This window comes from Cetorhinus maximus, chromosome 14 (genome assembly GCF_964194155.1).
Source record: "Cetorhinus maximus chromosome 14, sCetMax3.hap1.1, whole genome shotgun sequence".
Lineage (NCBI taxonomy): Eukaryota > Metazoa > Chordata > Chondrichthyes > Lamniformes > Cetorhinidae > Cetorhinus > Cetorhinus maximus.
The window spans coordinates 97,708,795-97,734,973 of record NC_135892.1 but is presented as its reverse complement, the minus strand read 5'-3'; the positions used below and the strand labels follow the sequence as shown (position 1 = coordinate 97,734,973).

The 26,179-nt window shown below is 42.4% G+C and overlaps 1 protein-coding gene across 1 annotated transcript in view; it reads right to left on the bottom strand.

Annotated features, from left to right (window-relative positions):
* Positions 1-8,529: 8,529 nt before the first annotated feature.
* Positions 8,530-26,179, bottom strand: part of mocs3 (molybdenum cofactor synthesis 3) — a 63,570-nt gene continuing 45,920 nt past the window's right edge. The window contains exon 13 of the mRNA XM_078557290.1: positions 8,530-10,962. Coding sequence (XP_078413416.1) covers positions 10,805-10,962 — 158 coding nt within the window. The 3' untranslated portion in view covers positions 8,530-10,804. The remainder of the gene's footprint in view (positions 10,963-26,179) is intronic.

The window sequence follows — 26,179 nt, the reverse complement described above, 5'->3', positions numbered from 1 at the left end:
CTTCAGTGGTGGGCAAATTACTGGAATCAATTCTGAGACACAGGTTGAACGGTTAATTAGAAAGGGATGGATTTATCAGGGATAGTCAGCATGGTTTTGTTGAATTTTTTGAGGAAGTAACAAGGAGGATTGATGAGGGTAATGCAGTGGATGTTGTCTACATGGATTTTAGTAAGGCATTTAACAAGGTTCCACATGGCAGACTAGTCAAAAAGTGAGATCCCATGGATACATGGAAAGGCGGTGAGTTGCGTCCAAAATTGGATCAGTGACAGAAAACAAAGGATAATGGCCGATGGATGTTTTTGCAAATGGAAAGCAGTTTCCAGTGGTGTTCCACAGGGCTTAGTGTTGGGGCCCTTGCTTCTTGTTGTATATATTAATGATTTGGACTTAAATGTGGGAGGCATGATCGGGAAATTTGCAGGTGACACAAAAATTGGCCCTGTAATTGATAGTGAAGAGGTAAGTTGTCTGCAGAATATCAATGGTTTGGGACAGGCTAGACTGGAGATTAGAAGAATAAGAGGCAACTTGATTGAAACCTTTAAGGTCCTGAGGTCTTGACAAGGTGAATGTGGAGAGGATGTTTCCTCCTTTTGGGAGAATCAAGAACTAGTTTAAAAATGAGAGGCTACCCATTTAAGACATAGTTGAGGAGAATTTTTTTCTGAAGGCTGAGTCTTCGGAACTCCCTTCCTCAAAAGGCAGTGGAAGCAGAGTCTGAATATTTTTAAGGCAGAGGTAGATACCCTCTTGATAAAAAGAGGGTGAAAGGTTATTGGGGATAGGCAGGGGTTACAATCAGACCAGCCACATTCTTATTGATTGGCAGAACAGGCTTGATGGACCGAGTGGCCTATTCCTGCTCCTAACTCGTATGCTCTTAGGGGTTTCTGATGTGCAACCACTCCCGACGCTCCAATCGCAGAGACTCCCAAAAGTCTCAGTCTGAGACAGCCTTAGCATTTGTGTCAAACCGTGATCCCTCATTGTGGACACCCCAGCCAAGGTAGAATTCTTTCTTACATAGAGCCTGCAGAGCCCTGTTAGAGCTGCTGATGCTTCACCTAGATAGCCTTACAGTCCGTGCACGGTCCAAACACAAGCCCATTCTATTCTCTCTCTCCTCATTCATTAAAACCCTTTTCATTCAATGATGTCTAAAGCACTTTGGTTGGTAACTATTTATACAAGGTCTACTGACACCCTTGACAAAGAGGCAAGCAGGCACACAAATTTCCATGTGATGTGTGACAAAGGCTTCAGTCAACTGCACACACCTCTTAAACCCGATACTCCTCTTGCAGTTAAGTCTAATGTGCCCGTTGCCTCGTTACTTGCCTCTTATAGCTGCATGTTAGCTCTAAATGACAAATCACCAAGGAAGGACATTCACAATTGAATGTGCCCGCCACATCATCTTTATAAAATTAGTTTCTAAAATGTGTCACAAATGTATATTAGGATTCATGTGTTTTAGGAGTATAACTTTTAGGTTGAGAATTGAAATTTTTTAAAGTAAAATAAATTAAGATACTTGGTTTTGGAAGCTGGTAAACAGACCTAAGAAGTAATTGCAAATCCTAGGGTGACCTATGTTTGTTTTATAAGGTCATAGTGGAAAGTGTTGGAAACTAAACAATTCTTGGAGACAGGATGTCTACACTGTCACAGTAAGGGGCTTAAATTTTTTATTCTTATTCATTCACGGGATATGGGCTTCGCTGGCTGGGCCAGCATTTATTGCCCATCCCTAATTGCCCTTGAGAAGGTGTTGGTGAGCTGCCTTCTTGAACCACTGCAGTCCATATGGTGTAGGTACACCCATGGTGCTGTTAGGGTGTTCCAAGATTTTGACCGTGAAGATACGGTGATATATTTCCAAGTCAGGATGGTGAGTTACTTGGAGGGGAACCTCCAGGTGGTGGTGTTCCCATGTGCCTGCTGCCCTTGTCCTCCTAGGTAGTAGTGGTCGTGGGTTTCGAAGGTGCTATCTAAGGAGCCTTGGTGAATTCCTGCAATGCATCTTGTAGATAATACACACTGCTGCTACTGTGCATCGGTGGTGGAAGGAGTGAATGTTTGTGGATGTGGTGCCAATCAAGTGGGCTGCTTTGTCCTGGATGGTTTCCAACTTCTTCAGCATTGTGGGAGCTGCACTCATCCAGGCAAGTGGGGAGTATTCCATCACACTCCTGACTTGTGCCTTGTAGATGGTAGATAGGCTTTGGGGAGTCAAGAGGTGAGTTACTCGTCACATGATTCCTAACCTCTGATATGCTCTTGTAGCCACAGTATTTATATGGCTAGTCCAGTTCAATTTCTGGTCAATGGTAACCCCCAGGATGTTGATAGCGGGGGATTCAGTGATGGTAATGCCATTGAACATAAAGGGGCGATAGTTGGATTCTCTCTTGTTGGAGATGGCCATTGCCTGACATTTATGTGGTGTGAATGTTACTTGCCACTTGTCAGCCCAAGCCTGGATATTGTCATGGACATGGACTGCTTCAGTATCTGATGAGTTGCTAATGGTGCTGAACATTGTGCAATCATCAGCGAACATCCCCATTTCTGACCTTATGATGGAAGGGCATTGATGAAGCAGCTGAAGATGGTTGGGCCTAGGACACTACGCTAAGGAACTCCTGCAGTGATGTTCTGGAACTGGGATGACTGACCTCCAACAACCACAACCATCTTCCTTTGTGCTAGGTATGACTGCAACCAGCAGAGAGTTTTCCCCCTGATTCCCATTGACTCCAGTTTTGCAAGGGCTCCTTGATGCCACACTTGGTCAAATGCTGCCTTGATGTCAAGAGCGATCACTCTCACCTCACCTCGGGAGTTCAGCTCTTTTGTCCATGTTTGAACCAAGGCTGTAATGAGGTCAAGAGCTGAGTGGCCCTGGTGGAACCCAAACTGGGCATCAGTGAGCAGGTTATTGCTAACTAAGTGCCACTTGATAGCAAGTGTCGATGACCCCTTCCATTACTTTACTGATGATCGAGAGTAGACTGATGGGGCGGTAATTGGCCGGGTTGGATTTGTCCTGCTTTTTCTGTACAGGACATACCTGGGCAATTTTCCACATAGCCGGGTAGATACCAGTGATGTAGCTGTAGTGGAACAGCTTGTCTAGGGGTGTGGCAAGTTCTGGAGCACAAGTCTTCAGTACTATTGCTGGAATATTGTCAGGGCCCATAGCCTTTGCAGTATCCAGTGCCTTCAGCCAGTTCTTGATATCACGTGGAGTGAATCTAATTGGCTGAAGACTGGCATCTGTGTTGCTGGGGACCTCCGGAGGAGGCCAAGATTAATCATTCACTCAGCTCTTCTGGTTGAAGATTGTTGCGAATGCTTCAGCCTTATCTTTTGCACAGCTGTGCTGCGCTCCTCCATCATTGAGGATGGGGATATTTGTGGAGCCTCCTCCTTCAGTGAGTGGTTTAATTGTCCACCACCATTCATGACTGGATGTGGCAGCACTGCAGAGCTTAGTTCTGATCCGTTGGTTGTGGGATCGCTTAGCCCTGTCTTTCACTTGCTGTTTATGCTGCTTGGCACACAAGTAGTCCTGTGTTATAGCTTCACCAGGTTGACACCTCATTTTTAGGTATGCCTGGCGCTGCTCCTGCCACACCTTCCTGCACTCTTCATTGACCCAGGGTTAATCCCCTGGCTTGATGGTAATGCTAGAGTGGGGGATATGCCAGGCTGAGGTTACAGATTGTGTTCAAGTATAATTCTGCTGCTGCTGATGGCCCACTGCGCCTCATGGTTCCCTCACCACCTGCCACAGACCCAGTCTAGCAGCTATGTCCTTTAGGACTTGGCCAGCCCGGTCAGTGGTGGTGCTACTGAGCCACTCTTGGTAATGGACATTGAAGTCCCCCACCCAGAGTACATTCTGTGCCTTGCCACCCTCAGTGCTTCCTCCAAGTGGTGTTCAACATGGAGGAGCACTGATTCATCAGCTGAGGGTGGTAATCAGCAGGAGGTTTCCTTGCCCATGTTTGACCTGATGCCATAAGACTTCATGGGGTCCAGAGTCCCAGGGCAACTCCCTCCCGACTGTATACCACTGTGCCACCATCTCTGCTGGGTCTGTCCTGCCGGTGATGGTGGAATCTGGGGCATTATCTGTAAGGCATGATTCCATGATGATGACTATGTCAGGCTGTTGCTTGACTAGTCTGTGAGACAGCTCTCCCAATTTTGGCATTAGCCCCCAGATGTTAGTAAGTAGGATTGCAGGGTCAACAGGGCTGTGATTGCCGTTGTCGTTTCCAGTGCCTAGCCATTGTCGTTTCTGGTGCCTAGGTCGATGCCGGGTGGTCCAATGGTTTCATTCCTTTTTTGAGTCTTTGTAGTGGTTTGATACAACTGCGTGGTTTGCTAGGCTATTTCAGAGGGCATTTAAGAGTCAACCACATTGCTGAGAGTCTGGGTCTGGAGTCACATGTAGGCCAGACCAGGTAAGGATGACAGATTTCCTTCTCTAAAGGAGCATTAGTGAACCATATGGGCTTTTACAACAAAAATCAAACAATGGTTTCATGGTCATCATTAGACTTTTAATGCCAGATATTTATTGAATTCAAATTCCACCATCTGCCTTGGCAGGATTCAAACCCGGGTCCCCAGAGCATTACCCTGGGTCTCTGGATTACTAGTCCAGCAACAATACCACTATGCCATTGCCTCCCCTATTATTCATGTGGGCCCCCAGAACAATGAGATCATGTGAAGTTGGGGATAATTAGTTTAAATCTCTATTTGGGACACCCCAGGCATTCCATGTTGCCTTGGGGACAGCTTGCAGAGAGGTTTTTTTTTAGGGTTTTGGGTGTTATCTGGGTGATTTCTCTGGAAAGAGTTGGTTGAGTCTGGATACCGAGCAGTTTGGTAGAGGCAAAGAGAGAGAGAGAGAATCTGCCAGGAACTGTGGAGCAGAAGGCTATCAGAGACCAGAGTATTTCTGGTTTGGAGTCACTATGCAAGAATGCGGTGAGGTCCATGCATGAGCTGGGGGATCCACAATTGTGACTTGTTGAAGGAGAGTTGGAGGGTTTGCCTAGCTGGATGCTAGTGGAAGGACCCCGTGAAATCTCATACCTCGGAGAATTAAAGTGAATTCCTGAAAGCCGTGGCACACCTTGTTTGGGTCCCAGAAGAAGTGAGGGAACCCTCAAGATCCTGTAACGTATAGGGGAAATCTTGGGTGGAAATAAAAGTAGAACACAGTGTTCTGTTGAGATTTTCAGATTTAGTATTAATAGTACTTGCAGTACTCTTGTACAATAAAGTTTGTGTTTAAAATATGAAATTTTGTGGTGTAATTCTTTCAGTTAATAACTGGGAGCTCAAATTTCTTCTTAAAAGTTACTGGTTTCCACCAAGATTGTAACAAAAGTTAAAACAGAATTGTATTAATGAGAAAAGACAGCTGAGTAAACATACATTTCCACTTTATTTTATAATACTGATTCAGGAAATTGAAACAAATGAAAATCTTCAAGGAGAAATAGCTTTAAAACATCAACCAATACTTACTTTCTATTAGTTTTGTAATTTTACTCTGCACAATTTTTAATATTCTAGCATATGAAAACAAAATTACAATTTAAGGCATTTATAGAAGGTGAACACATATCAGTTCTTTATTGCAATGTGGCTACCAAATAGAATTTATTTATAGGTCAGACACACATTCAGTATGGAGTAGCACAAATCAAGGAGGAAACTGTGGGGCAAGGGAAGGGCCCATATCATATCATTCTATAACTAAACAATAACAGACCGTAGAAAACTTTCAAATCCTTTTTTTACAAATACAATATCCTGTTCAGCATAAAATATTTTTTCATAATAGGGACTATACAGGACTATTTCATAATGTCATTAGGGCCTTCAGTGTAAATTAAGTCCATGACTGAATTTAATCAACAAGACTCAAAATAAATCTTCAGGCCTTGTTCCCGACATATCCCTTGCAGCTCTTTTGCAGGTCCCTGCAAAAGAGTTCCAGGGGATATGCTGGGCACGAGGCCTAAAGATTTATTTTGAGCCTTGTTGATTAAAATAATTAGATTATTTTGAACGATCAGTGTATATTTTCCCTTAGGAAGCAACAGTTAAAAAGCAAGGCAGTTACTGGAAGGATTATCTTTGCTCTATTTTTCCATTACACGTATTCTACAATGTCAGTTTTAGAATTCCAAAATCCCCAATGATGTAATTAATCAAAGGCTTCAGTTCTAAAAATAAAATGCACACCTTATGCAGGTAATACAAGGAGTACAATACTGTCACACAAACATAAATTTTACTTATATACAATGGTATAGAGGATATAAGTTGTGAAATCATTGGATATAATGTCATGAATATATATTAGTATCTATAATGTTAGTGGAATTTTTTTAAAAGAGAGTTCTAGTGGTGTCTGTGTCTAGGTATGTGTGTCTTAATTGGATTAAAGCCAGCTGGTCTAAAGGCTTTGATGTATAGAAGTAGGTTTGAAATGTTAATAAGGTAAACATGGGGATAAAACAGTTTAAGTGAACAATTTATCATCCGGAGTCACAAGGGGCTTTGGAAAGATGGCATCAAACTTCAAGAACTATGATCAGAGCGTACTGTCAAGATTATCCACAGGATTGGGATTGGGGAATTCCATTCCTGTTATTTGCTATTAGAGACGCTCCTAATGCATCGACTTTAGCCCTTTTAAACTAGTTTATGGTCATGAGGTAAGGGGACCACTGAAATTGATTCATGAGAAATTGGTGGGTCAAAATTCAGAAATGACTCTCCTGGATTATGTATTAAACTTCATAGAGAAATTAGACAGAGCATGTGAGTTGGCTAGGAACATTTAAAGATATCACAGCAAGTGATGAAAGCGAAAGCAGACAGGAAGGCTTCAGCTCAGAATTTTGTTGCTGGAGAGAGAGTGCTAGGTCTGTTAGCATTACTGGGTGACTAATTAAAGGCAAGGTTTAGTGGGCCTTACAGGATTGAAAAGAAATTGAGTGAAGTAAATTATTTAATAAATACTCCAGATAGAAGAAAGAAGCAGAGGGTGTGTCATGTAAATAGGCTTTAAAAATTACTTTGACAGGGAAGAGGAACAAAAAGAGGTATTAGCGGTGGGGGCGGAGTAGATGATGAGAAAGAGGTGAAAGTGCAGGACTCTGAAATTGGTTTTCCTCTAATCAAATTGGATGAGGGAATACTTGAAAGTTTAACTGAAATATTGAGTTACCTTCCAAACAAGTGTGAAAGTGATTTGGAAAAGCTATTGCAGTCACAAAGCCCTATTTGTGGGAAAAGTTGGGGAAGACAGATTTAGCTATAAATGATGTGTCTGTAGAAGTTTCATCTTCGATAAGGCAACATGCTTATAGATCAAAATCAGTAAAGTTATCACAAGTACAGCAAGAAATTGACGTCTTGCTGCAAAATGATGTCATTGAGTCTAGTTGCAGTAACTGGAGTGCGCACATTGTGCTGGTACCGAAACGAGATGGAGAACACAGACTGTGTGTGGACTATTGGTAGGTGAATGCGGTAACAAAAGCGGATTCATATCCTATACCATGACTGGAGGATTGTATTGAGAAAGTGGGACAATCAAAGTTTACCAAAGATTGACTTACTAAAAGTATATTGGCAAGTACCGTTGTCAGAGAGACCAAAGGAGATATTGGCTTTTATGACACCAAATGGGCTATATCAATTTAAAGTCATGCTATTTGGTGTGAAGAATGCACCTGCAACATTTCAAAGACTGACAAACAAAGTAATTGTAGGTCTAAGCAATTGTGCTGTTTGTATTGATAACTTAATAGTTTTCAGTCAGATGTGGGAGAAGGAAGAATTATTCATTCGATTACAAGAAGCTAATTTGGTGATGAACTTGGCTAAAAGTGAATTTGCAAAAGCGCAAGTTACATATCCAAGCCATACCATTGGACATGGTAAGGTGGCTCCAAGATGTGAAAGTCAAGGCTATTGTGGATTTCCCAGTGCCTACTGAAAAACAAGAAGTTTTGAGATTTCTGGGCGTGAGTGGGTTTTACCAGAAATTTGTGCCAAATTTTAGCAGTGTGGTTGCTCCACTGACTGACTGAACTATTAAAAAAGAACAAGCGGTTTCAATGGACACTGGAGTGTCAAAAGGCATTTGACAATTTGAAAACTACTAATTACGAGAACAGTTTTGGCAATACCCAATTACACCAACCAATTTAAGTTGGCCGTTGATGCAAGCGATATAGGCATTGGGGCTGTACTGTTACAAGAAGACGATAGTGGAATTGAAAAACCGATAAGGTATTTTTCACGGAAGTTGAATACACAACAGAGAAGATATTCAACGATCAAAAAAGAGATGATGGGCTTGGTGTTAGCATTGCAGCATTTTGAAATCTATGTTGCAAACAATTCATCGGAAACAATTGTTTATACAGACCACAATCCTTTAAAGTTTCTGGACAAATTTCGAGACAAAAGTGCAAGTCTATTCAGGTGGAGTTTATTATTGCAACCATTTAATCTACAGATTATACATGTTGCTAGACGAGAGAATCTGATTGCCTTTGCTTTATCAAGAGTTTGAAGTTTAGAGGGAAAATTGGACATTTTAAAACCTGGACACCGAACTGGAATGATTTCTGCTGATAGCAAGGATTTGTGTATATAGTTAATGCATGCACCTGGTAATGTAATAGTGTAAGTATATAGATAAGTATGGGTGATAGTGTAAGATGGGTTAATAAAAATTAAGCCATCTTTTAGAATTCTGACGGTTCATTTTTCAATAAGGAGGGGGCTGTCATGAAGATATATTAATGTCTATAATGTTAGTGGAAATTATTTTTTAAATAGACACAGAAACCACTCAAACTCTGTGTGTGTCCTAATTGGATTAAAGCCAGCTGGTCTAGCGGCTTTGATGTATAGAAGAGTAGGTTTGAAATGTTAATTAGGTAAACATGGGGGCAATTTGCATTTTTCTTTAAACAAACTAATGTAGCTTGGATTCAAAGAGAGGGAGTGAAATATTACACCTAACCAGGTGAAGCTCAGAAACAGCGTGTTTGTTTATTTCCCCCAATGATTACTAATAAAGTGGCTTTTATGAAAGGGTCTTATTATCAGAAGTGGTAAAGTTCAAGAGACAGTAATACAACGAACATTTGCATTCAAAGAGGAAAATATGTATAAAGGAAGAGCAGGCTGTTGGTAAAAAGGAGAGGGATTATAAGATCTAAAGCCTCCAGCCTGTAAGCCTCAAGCATTGTCTGCAAGGACCCGGAGCTGAAAGAAACCCATTTTGAATGCAACTATCCAGAATGTACTTTACCAGGGTTTGTTTAGATCTGTGTTTTACTGTTGCTTTAACAGAGATGTAACTAGGAGTGAGATTAATTAGGGGATGTTTGTAGTTATTATACTAGTCATTTTGTAGACATATGTATGAGCTTACAATCTTTTTTTGTATTAATATGTTTAATTTAGTTTTAAATACCTGAGACTCGGTGGCCTTATTACTACTGAATTCAAAGCCTGCATCTCGAAACATACAAATTGTAAAATTGGTTATGACAGTTGTTTCAAGTTTCCCTCTGGGATTTGAACAGCTCAGCATTTACCATCGGCTGTGTCATAATAACAAGCAGCAGATCTGACAGAATCACATGTTTAATTACATTAGGTTTGTTCACTGAATAAATCTTACACAAGGATTGCAACAACTGATATTTCCAATTGTGATTAACCGAGAGTGTCAATCACAAGTAACAGAATCATGAGAGTCTCAATCAGCTTCAAAAATGAAACTGTATCCTTATGAAACACCAGATACAATATTCTCTTTTGAAATTTTCAGTAAATCTTCCAATTGACCCATCTCATATCGTAAAAAGTTGAAAGCTCTGGAGTGACTTTGTTACTGTGATGTTATGCTGATGAAAAATAATTAATTCTGCATGTACATATTTAAAAAGAATGTGCACTTTAAAAAAAAACAATGTAGCCAACTAGTCTGGCTGGGTTTTTTTGAAACAGAGGTTACCATAACAGATAACATTATGTCAAACAGATGTTGTGTCATTGTCTACATTAATGGAATCCATGTCATAATTAATATTTTTTTGTGGAGAACCTAAAGACAGCACTTACATTATACACAAGGATAAACATGTTTAATAAATCTGGTCCATTATTGAAAACATGAATTGTTACATTAACTGTCCCATTCTTATAGCAACATCACAATTGTTAAAATATACAGAAGTTCACCTAGCAGCAAATTACAGCAAACGTGCATTGCCAGAATTTCTGCATGGGTCATTTGCTTCATTAATTTGTGCTGCCATATCAATTGCATCTAAAAGGTTAATCTTTTAGTTCTCACAATATTCCGCTATTAGTAATTCAGTAGCATAGTATTTGGTCTGTAACATAAGATACTTAATAAAATGAATCAACTCTAACCAGGAGATTTTCCGTACACTTGTATTTAGTTACTAATTGCTTATGTCCTTATTAAATAGTTCAAATATAGTCAACACAGAAATCAGCATTATCTACTCTTAAATGGCTAGCACATCAACTGAAACAATCTGCAGGTTTCTTTTCAAGTTACTGAGCAACCCTGACAAAAACTTTCCACTTGCATTTATTGACATACATAGAATTAAGAGTACATTGAATAACTAATACATTTTAAGTACTATTTTTTTTAAAATGGCGTTAAATGATTTTCTTCCCTTTCTCCTGTTTCCAGCAATCAATACTGTGGGAAGGTTGGATCAATCTTACAAGCCCAGGCCGTTAGGCCACCCTGTATATCCTTCACTGATAATGAGGAGAGCTCATTGTCAAGTACCTCTTGCAGGATTTTAACAGCCTTCTGGGAATCATTTCCTTGTTTACAGATAACATATACTGGAAGTTTGAAAAAAATAGAATTAGGCATTTTACCTGTTGAAAAAAGGAACTATTTTATTATTTTACTGTTATTAATGATGGCTCAAAATTTAGGATTTATGCTTTGAACTGCACAATTTGTTGCCAGGACTAATAGCAATCTCTTTGTTACCAACACTGCAGCTTTTACAAGGGACCACAGCCAACCCTTTCTTATAATAAATACTAACAATTTGCTGATAAAATATATACAGTATTACACCAAGTGTTTTGAGAAAAAGTTGTGTTATGAAAAAATCAAATGTAATCATTTTTTATGAGTAAGACTCCTTTTTTTGGTTGTGTTCCTGGGAAACTGAAATGCTACCTAAAATGCATTACAGAAAGGTAAATCAAGAGCACCCTCTGGTGATGAAAGTTCAAACTGATTTATCCAAGCCACAGCACACTTGGCAACAACAACGTGCACTCCTGTAGTGCCTTTAATGCAGTGAAACATCTCAAGGCACTTCACATGGGTGTTATCAGACAAAATTTGACACCAGGCCACATAAAAGAGATATTAGGACAGGTGACCAAAAGCTTGGTTGAACAGACAGATTTTAAGGACCATCTTAAAAGAGATAGAGGTAGAGAGGTTTAGGAAGAAATTCCAGAACTGAGGGCCTTGACAGCTAAAGGCACAACTGCCAATGGTGGAGGGAAAAAAAATCAGCTATGAGGAAGAGCCCAGAATCAGAGGCGCACAGAGATCAAGGATGGTGATAGGGCTGGAGGAGATTACAGAGATGGAAAGGGGCTATGGCATGAAGGAATTTAAACATAACACTGAGAATTTTCAAATTGAGGCACTGTCAGACTAGGTGCCAGTGTACGTCAACAAGCACAGGGGTAATATTATGGGTGATGGCAACTTGGTGTAAATTAGGATACGGGCAACAGTTCTGGGTCAGCTGAAATGTATGGAAGGTGGTATACGGGAGCCCAGCCAGAAGAGAATTGGAATAGTCAAGGCTGGAGCTAAAAGATGCATGGTAAGGGTTTTAGCAACAGACAAGCTGAGGTAATGTCAAAGACAGGCAGTATTAGAGGTGGATGTTGGCAATCTTGGTAATGGAGGGGATATGGGATCAGGAGCTGAGGTTGCAAATAGTCTGGTTCAGCCTCAGATAGCGGCCAGCAAAGGTATGAAGTTGGCAAATAGGCAATATTCACTGTGTGTATAGCTTAATATAGAAATTCCAAAAAAATTGCCACTTATCCTGACATGACTAACTATACTAAAATATTGTTTTCTAGTTATGAAAGCGCAACTTTTGGCAATCTATCTTTCAGATATGTGGTAAATTAGAATGTGTTGCAGTACTACGTTCTCTTTTTTCTTTATTTCAAAGGCATTAATTATCTAACAACCAGTTCACTCTGACCTTCCAGCTAGGAGAACGATTTTTAACCACAAAAAGTTCAAAATTAATTGGATTGAATTTAGTGCTCAGGTTACCCATCAAGATGCTCCAAAGAAAGTCTTAATTTTATCCCCATGTAGTGCGACTAACCAAACAGAAGCAAGTATTCAGTTTATTCAGACATGAGTGCATTTTAGTCCTATCAGGTCACATGGATTTGAGAGATCAGATTACTTGTATTGAAGCACTGGTGACTGACTACACTAAGCTCCATGCATAACAGAATGAAATACTAATCCTTAAAGAGCAATCTAAATATTTATTATGGTTCTGCAATAATGGATCAGCTCGCATGTAGTGAACCGAAAACAAGCTCTTTTTAAAAATAAAAGGGAGCCTTACTGTTGTCAACTGCAGCATAAATAGCCTTTAAATGTGTTGTACTACTGGTGGACCAAAAACTTGGCTTTACATATCAATTCACCATTTTTATAGTCTATAGGCCTTGCCATAAAACCTAGTATCCAATTAGACTTTTGGCACTTGAGATGATTCTTTTTCATGTCTTGTAAACCTGAACCCCTGAATATAATTATTCCACATTACCCAACATCCCCCATTCAAAGTATAATCATTACTTTTATTTTTTAACTAAAATATACCACCTCACATTTATCTCATTGTGGCTTTGGCTCCACTTTTCTGCCTGCCCCCCATAACATTTGACTCTCTTGTAGATCAAAAACCTCTCTACTTATGAAAGGTTTTGAGCAGAGAACTAGTGAAAGATTGCTTCCACTAGCAAGAAGAAAAGAGGACGAAGTTGGAATAAATTTATTCACACATTAGCGTCGTAGAATATGGAATGCTTTGTAATTTCAAGTGGTGTTGTATGATTAATATAGTATGACTGCATTTTGAAGGTGAGTTTTATTTTAAATGTAACATTTTCTGTCTTTTCCTTTCATGTATTGCAGATCACAGGTGCAAACCTATATTCGTTGTACCATTGAGCTAGGACTTTAGTAATGAACAAATCATTTGTGCACTTGTGTGCAAGATAGTCCATATGCTCACTTTATTTGTTTGTTTACATCCTTCTTTAAGCTCCCCTCCACCAAACACATTTTATTGCATATTCCCTAACCTCCACTTAAAATTTTTGCATTCTCTAGAGTTTAGAAGAATGAGAGGTGATTTTATTGAATTCTTACAGAGCTCAATAGGGTAGATGCAGGAAGAATGTTTCCCCCAGTTGAGGGGGGAGGGGGGGTTCTAGGACCAAGATATACAGTCTCAGAATAAAAGGCAGGCCATTTAAGACTGAGATGAGGAGGAATTTCTTCAGTCAGAGGGTGGTAAATCTTTGGAATTCTCTACTGCAGAGGGCTGCAGAGGCTCAGTCATTATGTTCAAAGTAGAGGTGGATAACTTCTAGATACCAATGACATTAAGGGATACAGGGATAATGCGGGAAGTTGGCATTGAGGTAGAAGATAAGCCATGATCTAGTTAAATGGCGGAGCAGGCCCTGGAGGTTGAATGGCCTACTCCTGCTCCTACCTTCCTACTGACACTGAATTCCATCTTCCATGTTTTTTTGCTCATCCCATCATATTTTCTCCTAATTCTAATCCTTATGTTTAATGCTCTTCATGATTTAAACCCTATCTCTGTAACCTCAACCAGTCCTAAAACATAATCCACAGCTCTCTACTCTTCTGACTCCAGCCTCTTGTGCATCCTCCCTCCTTTTTTCCCACAATTTAGCCATGTAGGCTCTAAACTCTGAAATTTCTTCCCTAAATCCCTCCATCTCCCTTTCCTTTGAGACTCTCCTTAAAATCCACCTCTTTGACTATGCTTTTCATCACTGCTCCTACTATTTCCTTCTTTAGCTTGATTTTGTATGGTTTAGGCTATATGGCGCATTTCTCAATGTTAACAGCATTAACATGTTAACAGTTATTACTATTTTAAACTATGTTTGTGCCAGTTGCTATGCCTAAATGCACTCCTTATTTTAAAAAGAAAAGGCTATATATAAAATATGTCAACCCCGATCACACTTGAGTACTTCTCTGGCAGGTCATTACATAGGAGCAGAAGTAGGTCATTCGGCCCCTCAGGTCATTTAACTAGATCATGGCTGATCTTCTCCCTCAAAGTCATTTTCTCACATGATCCCTGTATTCCTTAGTGTCATCGGAATATAGAAATCTATTGACCTCTGCTTTGAACATATTCAATGACTGAGCCTCCGCAGCCCTCTGTGGTAGAGAATTCCAGAGATTTAGCACTCTCTGACTGAAGAAATTCCTCCTTACCACGGTCCTAAATGGCCTACCTTTTATTCTGAGACTGTATATCTCGGTTCTAGAACTCCCCCAACCGGGGGAAACATCCTTCCCGCATCTACACTGTTGAACCATGTAAGAATTTTGTACACTTCAATGAGATCCCTTCATTCTTCTAAACTCTAGAGAAGATAAAAATTATTAGTGGAGGTTAGGGAATATGCAATGAATAGCGTCTGGTGGAGGGGAGCTTAAAGAAGTGTGTGAACAAGCAGATAAAGTGAGCATATGGGAGCATCTTACACCCAAAAGTGCACAAATGATTTGTTCATTACTAAAGTCCTAGCTCAGTGGTACAATGAATATAGGTTTGCACCTGTGATCTGCAATACATGAAAGGAAAAGACAGAAAATGTTACATTTAAAACAAAGCTCATCTTCAAAATGTAGTCATACTATATTAATCATACAACACCACTTGAAATTACAGACTCTACAAAGCTAATGGGTGAATAAACTTACCCCAACTTCCTCTTATTTCTCACTTGTGGAAGCAATCTTTCACTACTTATCCATTCAAAGGGCGGAATTTTCCCAGAATAGCACTAAGTGTGGTAGCAGGCAGGTAAAATGGAGTCCTACCCCCTGATGAAAATGGCGGGTTTTCACGCCATATCTTCCTGCACCCGCCTCATTATTTACACATTCCCAGGAAACACGTCGTTTCCATGGTGGGCGGGCTCATTCGCCTGCTTGCCATCACCCCGTTGTTGCATCATGCCGGCCGTCATCTTTAAAAGGCAGCCGCGAGCAAAGCACTCATCGCCACCAGCTCACCACCGCTGTCCAGGAGACACAGCCAGCAAAGGCAAAAAGACTGCAGCCCCGCACTTTGACAATGGGTCCCTCGAGCGACTGCTGAATGCTGTGGAGGCCCGACGGGATTTGCTCTACCCCCGCTCTGGACACAGGATGGGTAGCAATGTCACCAACCTGGCTTGGGTGGTGGTGGCAGCGGTGGTCAGCTCGAACGCCCTGCAGAGGAGGACAGCCATGCAGTACCGCAAAAGGATGAATGATCTCCTCCATTCTGCCAGGGTAAGTCACTTTCTTCATCACTCCCAACTCCCACATTCACAAACCTATCCACAGGACTTTCACTGCCAGAGAAAGGGACATCACCATCCACTCTTTCACACACACCATCATTGTCCTCATCCCGTTCATGGGACCACTCACCACCCACACAGGCCAGGCATACTCATCACCTGGCCCAGCAGGCGTCCTGATACACTCTCTCTATCTCTATCCATGCAGGACAAACTGACTCACAACAGGAGGGAAAGGCTGCAGACTGGTGGAGGGATGCTGGAAATCTAAGTTCTGACAGAATTCGAAAACAGAGCCATCCAGCTGACGGGCAATGGCCTGGACCGGTCATGTGCTGACAGTGAGGTTGACGCTGCTCTATCAAGTGAGGATCCAGCAGTGCAACATCCATCAGATAACCATGCCGTGAGTGATGAGTCCTCTTTCACAGGCCACTGCCATGCACTAATTATCTCCCCATGCTTTCGCAGACACACCTGCCAAACAGCCGACAGAGTCCATGACCCAGGGCCTCCAATCAAGCTCCGAAGAAACCTCTGAAGGCATCCTCCCTGAAGTCCCATCATAACTCTCACCCACACCTTCCATCAGCACAGAGACACACACCTCAGTGGGACCTAGCTTTAGAGTAGCCTTGGGATCACAATCTGGTGAGCACATCGCACTTTCTGATCCACAGGAGGCGGAAGCAGGGACTTCCCAAGTCCCTGGCACTTGGAGGACTGCTGGAGGCCAGAAAGTTCCTGAATCCGAGTCAGATGATGAGCCTCTGGACTCGGTCATGTCCCAGTTGCTGGAGCAAAGGCAAGCTAGGTAACAACAGGAAGGGATGTCCGCTGCACTCCTCAGTTTGCAAGGCACGATGGAGGAGTCCATCTGTCTTCAGGCTGAAGTGATAGCGCCGGCATTGCAATGCACCGAGCTCAACACTGGCAGGAAGGCGGCTGCCATGTAGATCTTGGTCCAGGATGTCATTCCTGCACTGCTGCTCACTGATGATATAGTTGGCCTCCAACAGTGTGTACATGAGAGGGGTGCTGGGCAGCTCGATCTCACTCCAGCTATCCCTTCCGCTCACAGTCAGACAGGGGCCATTGGCCATCCATAGGGAGGAGGATCAGCAGGTGCACGCTCCAGGGCTATCCACCCAGGTGACTCTGGGAGTAACCGGCCTATCTGAATCCTATATTCCTGTGACCTCCGCAGGTCCAGCTTCACAGGCCGAGGAGGGTGCCACTGCCACACAGTAGGATCCCGAAAGCAGGCCAGGGCCCTCAAAGTCTCAGCTATCCAGAGGACACCCACCAAAGTCATCACAGACTGCCTCCACCTGTGTTGTGGATGTCCAGGGAGCACCAAGACGTAGTGGCAGGGTTAGAAAAGTTAGGTAAAAGTAGTTGCACAGCCTGGCCACAGGTGTTGGTCATTTGTACATCCTGTTCACTATTGTCAATAAACGCCTAAGAATGTCATCCTGCCTGTGGCTCCTTGTTCTGATGAGCGGTGTTCTTGTCACTCAGATGTGAAACCTTTCTATACAAGATAAAAGGCAGGTGTCTCAGTCCAGGGCCTCTCCCCTGTGCAGCCTTCAGACCACCGTGATGGTCCAGCCTCACACTCCCTGGAAAGATTACTGATGCCTGCACCTTGGCGGTGCTGGTTATTGCTACCAGAATGTAGTGGGCAGGCGCCACAGAGTTCTCTCATACTTTCTGTGTGCTCTCAGCACCTTTTAAGGTGGGGCTGGCCCCCATCACACCAGCATCTGCGACCAGCGATGCTATGTACCAGCTCCTGAAGGGCTAAGGTGGTGAAGGCGAACACAGCATCAGATGCGTCTAGTTTCATGGCTGCGTCTCTGAGATGACCCTGATCATGGAGCGCAAGCGAGCTGCCCTCGGCCAGACAGGAGTCAGACATTCTCAAAGGCTATTTGAAGATCTATGGAGTGTCCTTACTGCATGTTGTCATCATCCTCCTGTGAATGAGTGACTATTAGGGCCTCCACTGCATCTCCATGACAGGAGCATTCTCAGAGAGTACTGGCACTGCAATAAGCCAGACTGGAGTCAAACATTCACAGCGGTGATGTGAGGATCTACAGGGACACCTCACTGCATATCGTCATCATCCTCCACAAATCTGGCAGCTATGAGGGCCTCCCAAGTGTGCCTGCCTTGTCTAGCCAGTGTGAGAGCCTCATCCACATCGTCATCACCACCGAGGACCCCCTCATCCTCATCCCCATCAGCGGCCTCCTCATCGGAGGAGACGTGCAGCTCCTCCAGCTCCTCCTCAGCCAACTCCTCTCCCCATTGCAGCACCAGACTGTAAAGGGCGCAGCAGACAATAACGATGCATGACGCCCTCTTTGGACTGTTTTCAGGGCTCCATCAGACCTGTCCAGGCACCGGAACCACATCCTCAGCATCCCGATGGTCTGCTCCACCAAGCTGCGAGCTGCTGCATGCGCCTCATTATGGCGTCGCTCTGCTGCAGTCTAAGGCCGCCGCACGGGTGTCATCAGCCACGGCATCTGCGGGAAGCCCTTGTCCCCAAGGAGCCAACTCTGCAGCCTCTGTGGACCCTGGAAGACTGCATGGATCTGCGAGTGACTCAAGACGTAGGCGTCGTGCACACTCCCTGGAAACCGTGTGCACACCTGCAAGATGCGTTTCTGGTGGTCGCATACCAGCTGCATATTCAGTGAGTTCATGAAGTCCACTGAGTGCAACGGTGGAGACCTGAATGCCACATGAGTGCAGTCAATCACACCCTGCACCTGTGGGAATTCTGAGATCAGGGCGAGCCCAATGGCCCTTGAATCCTGGCTGTCCTGGTCCCAGGCGAAATGCACCAAAGTTGTGTGCCATGGAGAAGGTGGCATCCGTGACCTCCGGGATGAATTTACGGGTGGCGGATTGTGCAATCCCACAGAGGTCACCTGTGGGGCCCTGAAAGGAGCCACTGGCATAGAAATTGAGCGCCGCAGTCACTTTCACAGCCACTGACAGTGGATTCCCTCCATGTCCCCTTGGCGCCAAATCCTACAGTAAGTGGCAGATGTGAGCCACCAGGCCCCTAGACATGTGCAGTCGTCAGCGACACTGGTTCTCAATCAACTGCAGCAATGGTAGGCGATGCCTATAGACCCTGAGTGTCGCTAGATGCTGACCAGCCACGGCTCGCCGTCGCTCCTGGGCAGCGTGTGCGGGAGCCCCTGCTGCCCCTTCTTCATGCTCCTGCCTTTGCGCAGCCAGGTGCCTCAGTCACTCTCTCTTCCGTCTTCTAGGGCCTCTATAGGCCATCAGGCATACAGCTAGATCACCAGGATCCATGATCCTGACGTGGTCCTCCTGCAGCATGAAAGAGAGGGAGACGTGATTATCATGGCTGTACATAGCACCTTTCCTGGCTCTGTGTGACCACCCTCGACCCATCCTGGGGAGTGCTGCTCATCCCTTGGATGGCCAGGACTGAGTGCGCTGCATGGCTGCACTGTCAACCTGCGACATGGGGACACTGGTCCAAACCAGGATGCTGAGATTGCAAGGGGCTGTGAACGCCTCCAGCAGTGATTGCTACATGGCCAATGTTGACAAGGAGATTGTACAATGTATGCAGTCCAACTGCTCCACAGTCCAATAAAGTGGTGGCAGACTTAAAGTCTGTGCTGGGGGTGTTGGTGAGGGTAAGGTATGGAGCGCATGGGTGGCCCTTTGGTGCCTCCCCGTTGCTTGCAATGAGATCACCTCTCATTCTTATAAACTCCAGCGAGTATAAGGCCAATTTACTCAGCCTCTGATAATAGGGCAACCCTCTCATGCCAGGAACCATGTTAGTGAACCTTCACTTTTCTGCCTCCAATGCAAGTATATCCTTCCTTAGATATGGAGACCAAAACTGTACAACAGTACTCCAGGTGTGGTCTCACCAAAGCCCTATACTATTGTAGCAAGACTTCCTTATTCTTGTACTCCAATCTCCTTGCAAAAAGGCCAACATGGCCATTTGCCCCCTTGTATGAATATGCCAGTGTCTCGCTGAACATCAACATTTCAAAGTTCTACACCTTTTAAAAAAATACTCTACTTTTCTGTTCTATCAAAGTGAATAACCTCACACTTCCCATCATTATACTCCATCTGCCATCTTGCCTTGTCTATACCTCTTTGCAGCCTCTGTGTCCACACAGCTTACATTCTCACAAAGCTTTGCATTGTCAGCAAACTAAGAGTCATTACTCTCGGTTTCTTCGTTTAAGTCATTGTAAATAGCTGGGGCCCCTGCACTGATCCTTGAAGCACTCAACTAGTTACAGCCTGCCAAATTAAAAATTTCCCATTGCCCCTACACTCTTCTTGTCCGTTAACCAATCTCCATCTATGCTAATATATTATCCCCAACTTGTGTGTTAACCTTTTGTGTGACACCTTATCAATGCCCTTTTGAAATCCAAATATACTACATTTACTGGCACCCTTTATCTACCCGACTAGTTACATCTTCAAAAAACTCTTAATAAATTTGTCAAACACCATTTACCTTTTGTAAAACCATGTTGGTTGTCATCTCATACTACAATTTTCTAAGTCTATTGTCAAGAATTCCTTCATAGTAGATTCTTGCATTTTCCTGACAACTCATGTCAGATATTGTTCTAATGAAGCTTTACTACACTCTACAGTTTTCTAATATCCTTTAATATAGGGTTTCCCAGAATTGCATCCAATTCACAACCTTGGCTCAGTAGTAGCATTCTCATTCCTGAATCAGAAACTTGCATCAACTACTACCACCACTAAAACAAGATTATCTAACCATTTATCTCTGTTGTTTGGGGGACCCTGCCATACACAAACCGATTGCTGTATTTGCTTACAAAACAATAACTATACTTAAAAAGCAATTAATTGGCTATAAAGTAATTTGTAAATGTGAATTAATTCTTCTTTAATACTCCAACTGTTGTCCAACAAATGTCTTGGATAAATTCAACATCACTTCCTTTCTTTTATGTCCGTTACCGGTATGTACAAAACCCAGTACAAAAGCACAAGGACAGAGAAGTCTAGGGATAGATAATTATATTCTAAAACATGAAAGTTTAGGTAGTGCTCCCATGTATTCCCAGTGTCTGTAGACTCTCGTGATTTCCTCAAATATTTCAATCTTTTAAACATATCCTCATTACTCATCAGCCCTTGGTTTTCTAAACATTCTGCAATTTAGTTTGATTCTAGAAGTTTACCCATAACCAAGGTAAAATTAATTGGCTTCTAATTCCCTTTTATCCTTTTTTGAACAAGGATGCAACATGTTTCACACACCATCCTTTAAAAACAGGAATTATGCCAAAAAAATTTAAAATTAATGGCTCCTGTGGCCCACTTCTTGAGTATCCTTTTACTTTATATGCTCCTATAAGCACATTCAATTGTCCTTCATGTTAAGCACTAGTTTTCCTTTATACTTCCCTTCCATATTTTTTTGTATTTCTGGAGTTTTCACTTATAATTTTACTACAAGTAATTTTTAAGTTACATACGTGCAAGCTAATGCTTTGCAGTGCATGTAATGTTTATTTTTAATTTTGAAACTGGAGAGGAACAATAGGAGCTGACCCCAACACTGATTTTGTTTTCATCAATGCTAACATAGTGATAGGAAAGCAAAATCACATTAGAAGACAGCTAAGCTTAGTGTGTGACAGCTTTGCTTAATTGAAAGGTTATGTCCCACTCCAAGACTTGAGCTTGTAATCCCAATTGGCGCTCCAATGTAGTATTGAGGGAATGTTCCATTGGAGGTGCTATCTTATAGCTGAAATTCAGCTCCCTGCTCCTGTGAACAGTAAAGTTATGATAGGGAAAAAATAGGATTGCTAATCTGGAAGAATGAGATTAAATGAGCCAAAGAATCATCTTCATCGGATCCTGTCTTGTGAAATCATATTAAATATCTCTGCCTTTTTAAAGTGGCTCTCATATTTGCAATATTCAAAAATGACAGTCAAATTATGCATTCACTACGCTCCCACCTGGAATTAGATCTGATCCAACTTACTAGCAAATGCACAGAGATCTAGGCAGTACTGTTGAAGATATTAGTAAACAAGTGTTTAACATCAATGACAATATACTAATATCTGATATTTTGAATGAAATAAATTAATCCCTGCATTAATTTGGGGTCAAGGAAATGTCAGTGTTCGTCAATTAATCTCGTTAACAGTAATTTGTAAACCATCTTGTTTTCATGCCAGATAAACATAACATACTATCTCCTGGAATAAAACCCTAGGAACCCCGAAATATACATTAGTAATGGCTTGCTAATTTATTATTATACATATATAGATCATAGAATACTAAAATGAATGCTGTCCAGAATTTCAACACAGGTCTCCAACAATCTCCTAATGATATACAAAGTTCCACTTTACTTAATAACATTACAAGACTGTTTTAAGTCAGACAATGACTAATGTTGCAGATTAGTCAGCAAGTGTGGTAATTTGATATTTTTTTTAATTCACAAGCAAACCGAATTGAATATTTATCCATTTTTCAGTTTTTGAGTAATATGATGAGGACCATTAACTTACCAATAATTGTTGCCAGTTATGCTTGATGTTAATCTGAGTTTACTGGGAAAATATTTGTTAACCATTTTCCAGTGAAACCCTCCAATTGCAATAACATTTTATTTAAATGACTTTTGAATTTATCAATACATTAAAGGCACTAAGATTAATACTTAATTCTGAAGAAAACTCTGATCTGATGTGGGATTTAAACTCAAGTATGCTGTTTTATCAAATTGGAAGATTGACACTGCGCCAGGAGTGACAGGACTCAAAACTCATACCTATAAGTATAACATCCACGTGCCCTCATCACCAATGCTGCATTGATGAGTAATGTTTTAGGTTTATGCCTACCCCATGCACTCATTATGCTTGGAGTAGGTATCCACTGAGCATTTGAGCAAAAACACTTTGATCAACATAATTACCCAGATGCTTTTTCTGCAGTTTTCACTTGTAGGAGAAGAGAAAACAATTTTTGAGCACATCTTGGCTGTAACTACAAAGGAATCTCAATTTCAACCATCCTCCTCTACTAAATTTCTGCACAATCACACAGCCTGCTTTCTTGGACCTGCTCTGAAGTTGCTGGCAGAATTTATTTGCTGCAAAATTGTTAAGCCATCAAAAGGCATTGGAGGCAACATGAGTTGTGACCTGTGATAGAAAACACATTGCTACACTCTATACTCATTTCAAAGCCTTATGAATTGGCATTAAATCAGCTTTTGTGAAAACATAAAGCCAGAATTCAAGAACTGTAAGGAAGTCTCACCCATAGTCTGTCAATGGATGTGCATTATTTGCTATTTTTTCTTCTAAATGCAAGGCGAGTTTTGGCATTGGGTTCAAACAAGCTTGCAGTTGACAGGCTGATTTTTAAAATATGGAAGTCAAGTCTCTCGTGAGCTATTTCCTTAGATAAAAAACGCTATCCTATTCTCCAGCTGTTCAAGAATGAAGTAACCAATGAAACAGATTCACCCTTGTGCTGCCTGAATCATGGACTTTGATAGTTTAATACGTGAAGTGGATTAAGTTCAGCATTATTTGCAGGGATTCCAGATGAAGGGCTAAACCTAGGTTCACTTGGCATGTATGTAGTTATGATACAAACTTTAAACACGCCCATAAATGGCAACTTAGGGCTACACGCTGATTTCCCAATTTAAGAAATGGGGCTTACCAAAAAAAGCTCTTAAAATCTCTGATCCTTGCAAGAAGCATAAATGTGCTACTTCACAAACACATGCAGTTTGCATAACAAAGATTTCAAAACTGTCATGAAGATATCTCTCCTTTGAAGTCAGGAGCATGTTTTTAAAAAAAAGCAAAAAGCATGCTTTCTCTTAACAAAAAACAGATTCTTATTTGGCATGAAGAAGGATTGGTTCATGGAAACATAGAAAATAGGAGGAGTAGGTCATTCAGCCCTTTGAACCTGTTCCACCATTCAATATGATGATAGCTGATCCTCTATGTCAATGCCATACTTCTGCTCTCTTCCCATATCCCTTGATGCCTATAGAGTCTAGAAATCTGTTTCCTTCTTAAATATATTCAGTGCCTTGGCCTCCACAGCCTTCTGTTGTAAAGAATTCCACAGGTTCACCACCTCCTGTGTGAAGAAGTTTCTCCTCGTCTCAATCCTAAATGGCCTACCCCATATCCTAAGATTATGACCCCTTGTTCTAGACCCCCCAGCCAGAGGAAACACAATCCCTGCATCCAGTCTGTCCAGCCCCGTCAGAATTTTATACATTTCAATGAGGTCCTATCTCATTCTTCTAAACTCCACTGGAGTTTAGAGAGACCTAGTTGACCCAATCTCTCCTCATACGACAATCCTGTCATCCCAGGAATCAGTCTGGTGAACCTTCGCTGCACTATGTTCAAGGCAAGTATACCCTTTCTTAGGTAAGGAGACCAAACCTGTCACACCAAGTCCAAGTACAGCTGCAGTAAGACATCCTCCTTCCTGTACTCAAGTCCTCTCGCAATGAAGGCCAACATGCCATTTGCCTTCTTAGCTGCTTGCTACACCTGCATGCTTACTTTCAGTGATTGGTGTACAAGGAAACATAGGTCCCTTTGTACATCAACATTTCCCAATCTATCACCATTTAAATAAAACTCTGCCATTCTGTTTTTGTTACTGAAGTGGATAACTTCACACTTATCCATGTTATACTGCATCTGCCATGTATTTGCTCACTGACTCAACCTCTTTAAATCGCCTTTAAACCTCTTAACATCCTCCTCACCACTCACATTCCCACCGAGTTTCGTATCATCACTTGGAAATATTGGGCAGAACTTTCCATTCAGCGTGCAGGTGCACACCCAACATGCTGGAATGTTAAATGATGCGCGGTAACATCGGGCGTGCATCCCGTCGTCATCACGAAGTTGCGCGATATTTCTTCGGCCGGCTTGTGCTGGGGTCGGCTGCGCACCCGCCGATAATTGAAAGGCCTACTAAGGCCATTAACTAGGTAATTGACCTTAATTTTCCGCTGCCCATACAACCTTATGGTTGGCAGACAGGCGAAAAGGCCAAGCAGCCTTTACGTTTTTTAGGAAACCTCATTCACCAGCGGGATGAGGTTTCCTGAAGCTTTTACAAATTAAATAAAAAGTTTCTTTGAAAAATAAAAACATGTCCCATGGCATGTGACACAGTCACATTAGGGGACATGTTTCATTAAATTTTTAATGTTTTTATTTATTTTTTTGAAAAGCGCTTCAATCTCCGAGGCAGCTCCGTGCCTCAGGGAGACTGAAACGCTCTTTTGCATGCATGCGCGATAGAGCACTGGACCCGACTCCCCCTCCTCCCGCACATGTAGCGCTCAGTGCTACCGCTCGCAATCCACGCTGGGCAGGCCTTAATTGGCCCGCCTGCATGAAATCACGGTGCGTAGCTGATCGCTAGCGGCGGTTGGCTCCATGATCGCCCCCGCCAAGCCCACCCAACCAATGTAAAATCCTGGACATTATATTTAGCTCCCTCATCCAAATATCGATCTACATTGTGATCAAGCACTGATCACTCCGGTACCCCACTAGTCACTGCCTGCCACTCCAAAAAAGACTCATTTATTCCTACTCTGTTTCCTGTCTGCTAATCAAGTCTCAATCCATGCCAATATATTACTCCCAATTCCGCGGGCAGGATTTTCAGGTCGGCGGGCAGTCACGATTGGGGCGCCTGCGTCCGGCTAGGAAACAGAACACCCCTGACCGTGATTTCACACTGGCTGGCCAATTAACAGCCAGCCAGCGTGAAAGGCTGAAAGGCTCAGCACTGCCGGAGTCGGGGTGGGAGGAGGGCGAGTGCTGAAGTCAGCGAGGGCATGGGGGAGTGCGGATGAAAGCTCCCTGAAGGCAGAGAGGTGACTCGGAGCTGAAGAATTTAAATTCAATAAAAACAGATTTAAAATTTTGGACAAAATGCCCATGCATCAGAATGAGTCACCTAAACTTTACGGATGCTGAAATTTGTGTCAACATTTTTATCTTTTTAAAAATTAATCTCAGAAACCTCATCCTGCCAATTTGCCCGCCCGCCAACCATAATATTGGGCGGGCAGCGAAAAATCCCAGTTAATTGCGCCATTAATGGGCTTAATATCCCTCTCAATTGTCGGCAGGCGCAGTACCTAATCTCACTCGCACCCGGCGACCGAAATATCGCGTGAGTGCAGGGTGACGTTGGGATACTCACCCAAAATCATCACAAGTGATTTTACGCTCGAGCGTGTCGGGTGCGTGCCCACACGCCAAGCGAAAAATTCTGGCCCATGTGATTTAACTTAGCACACTAACCCCTT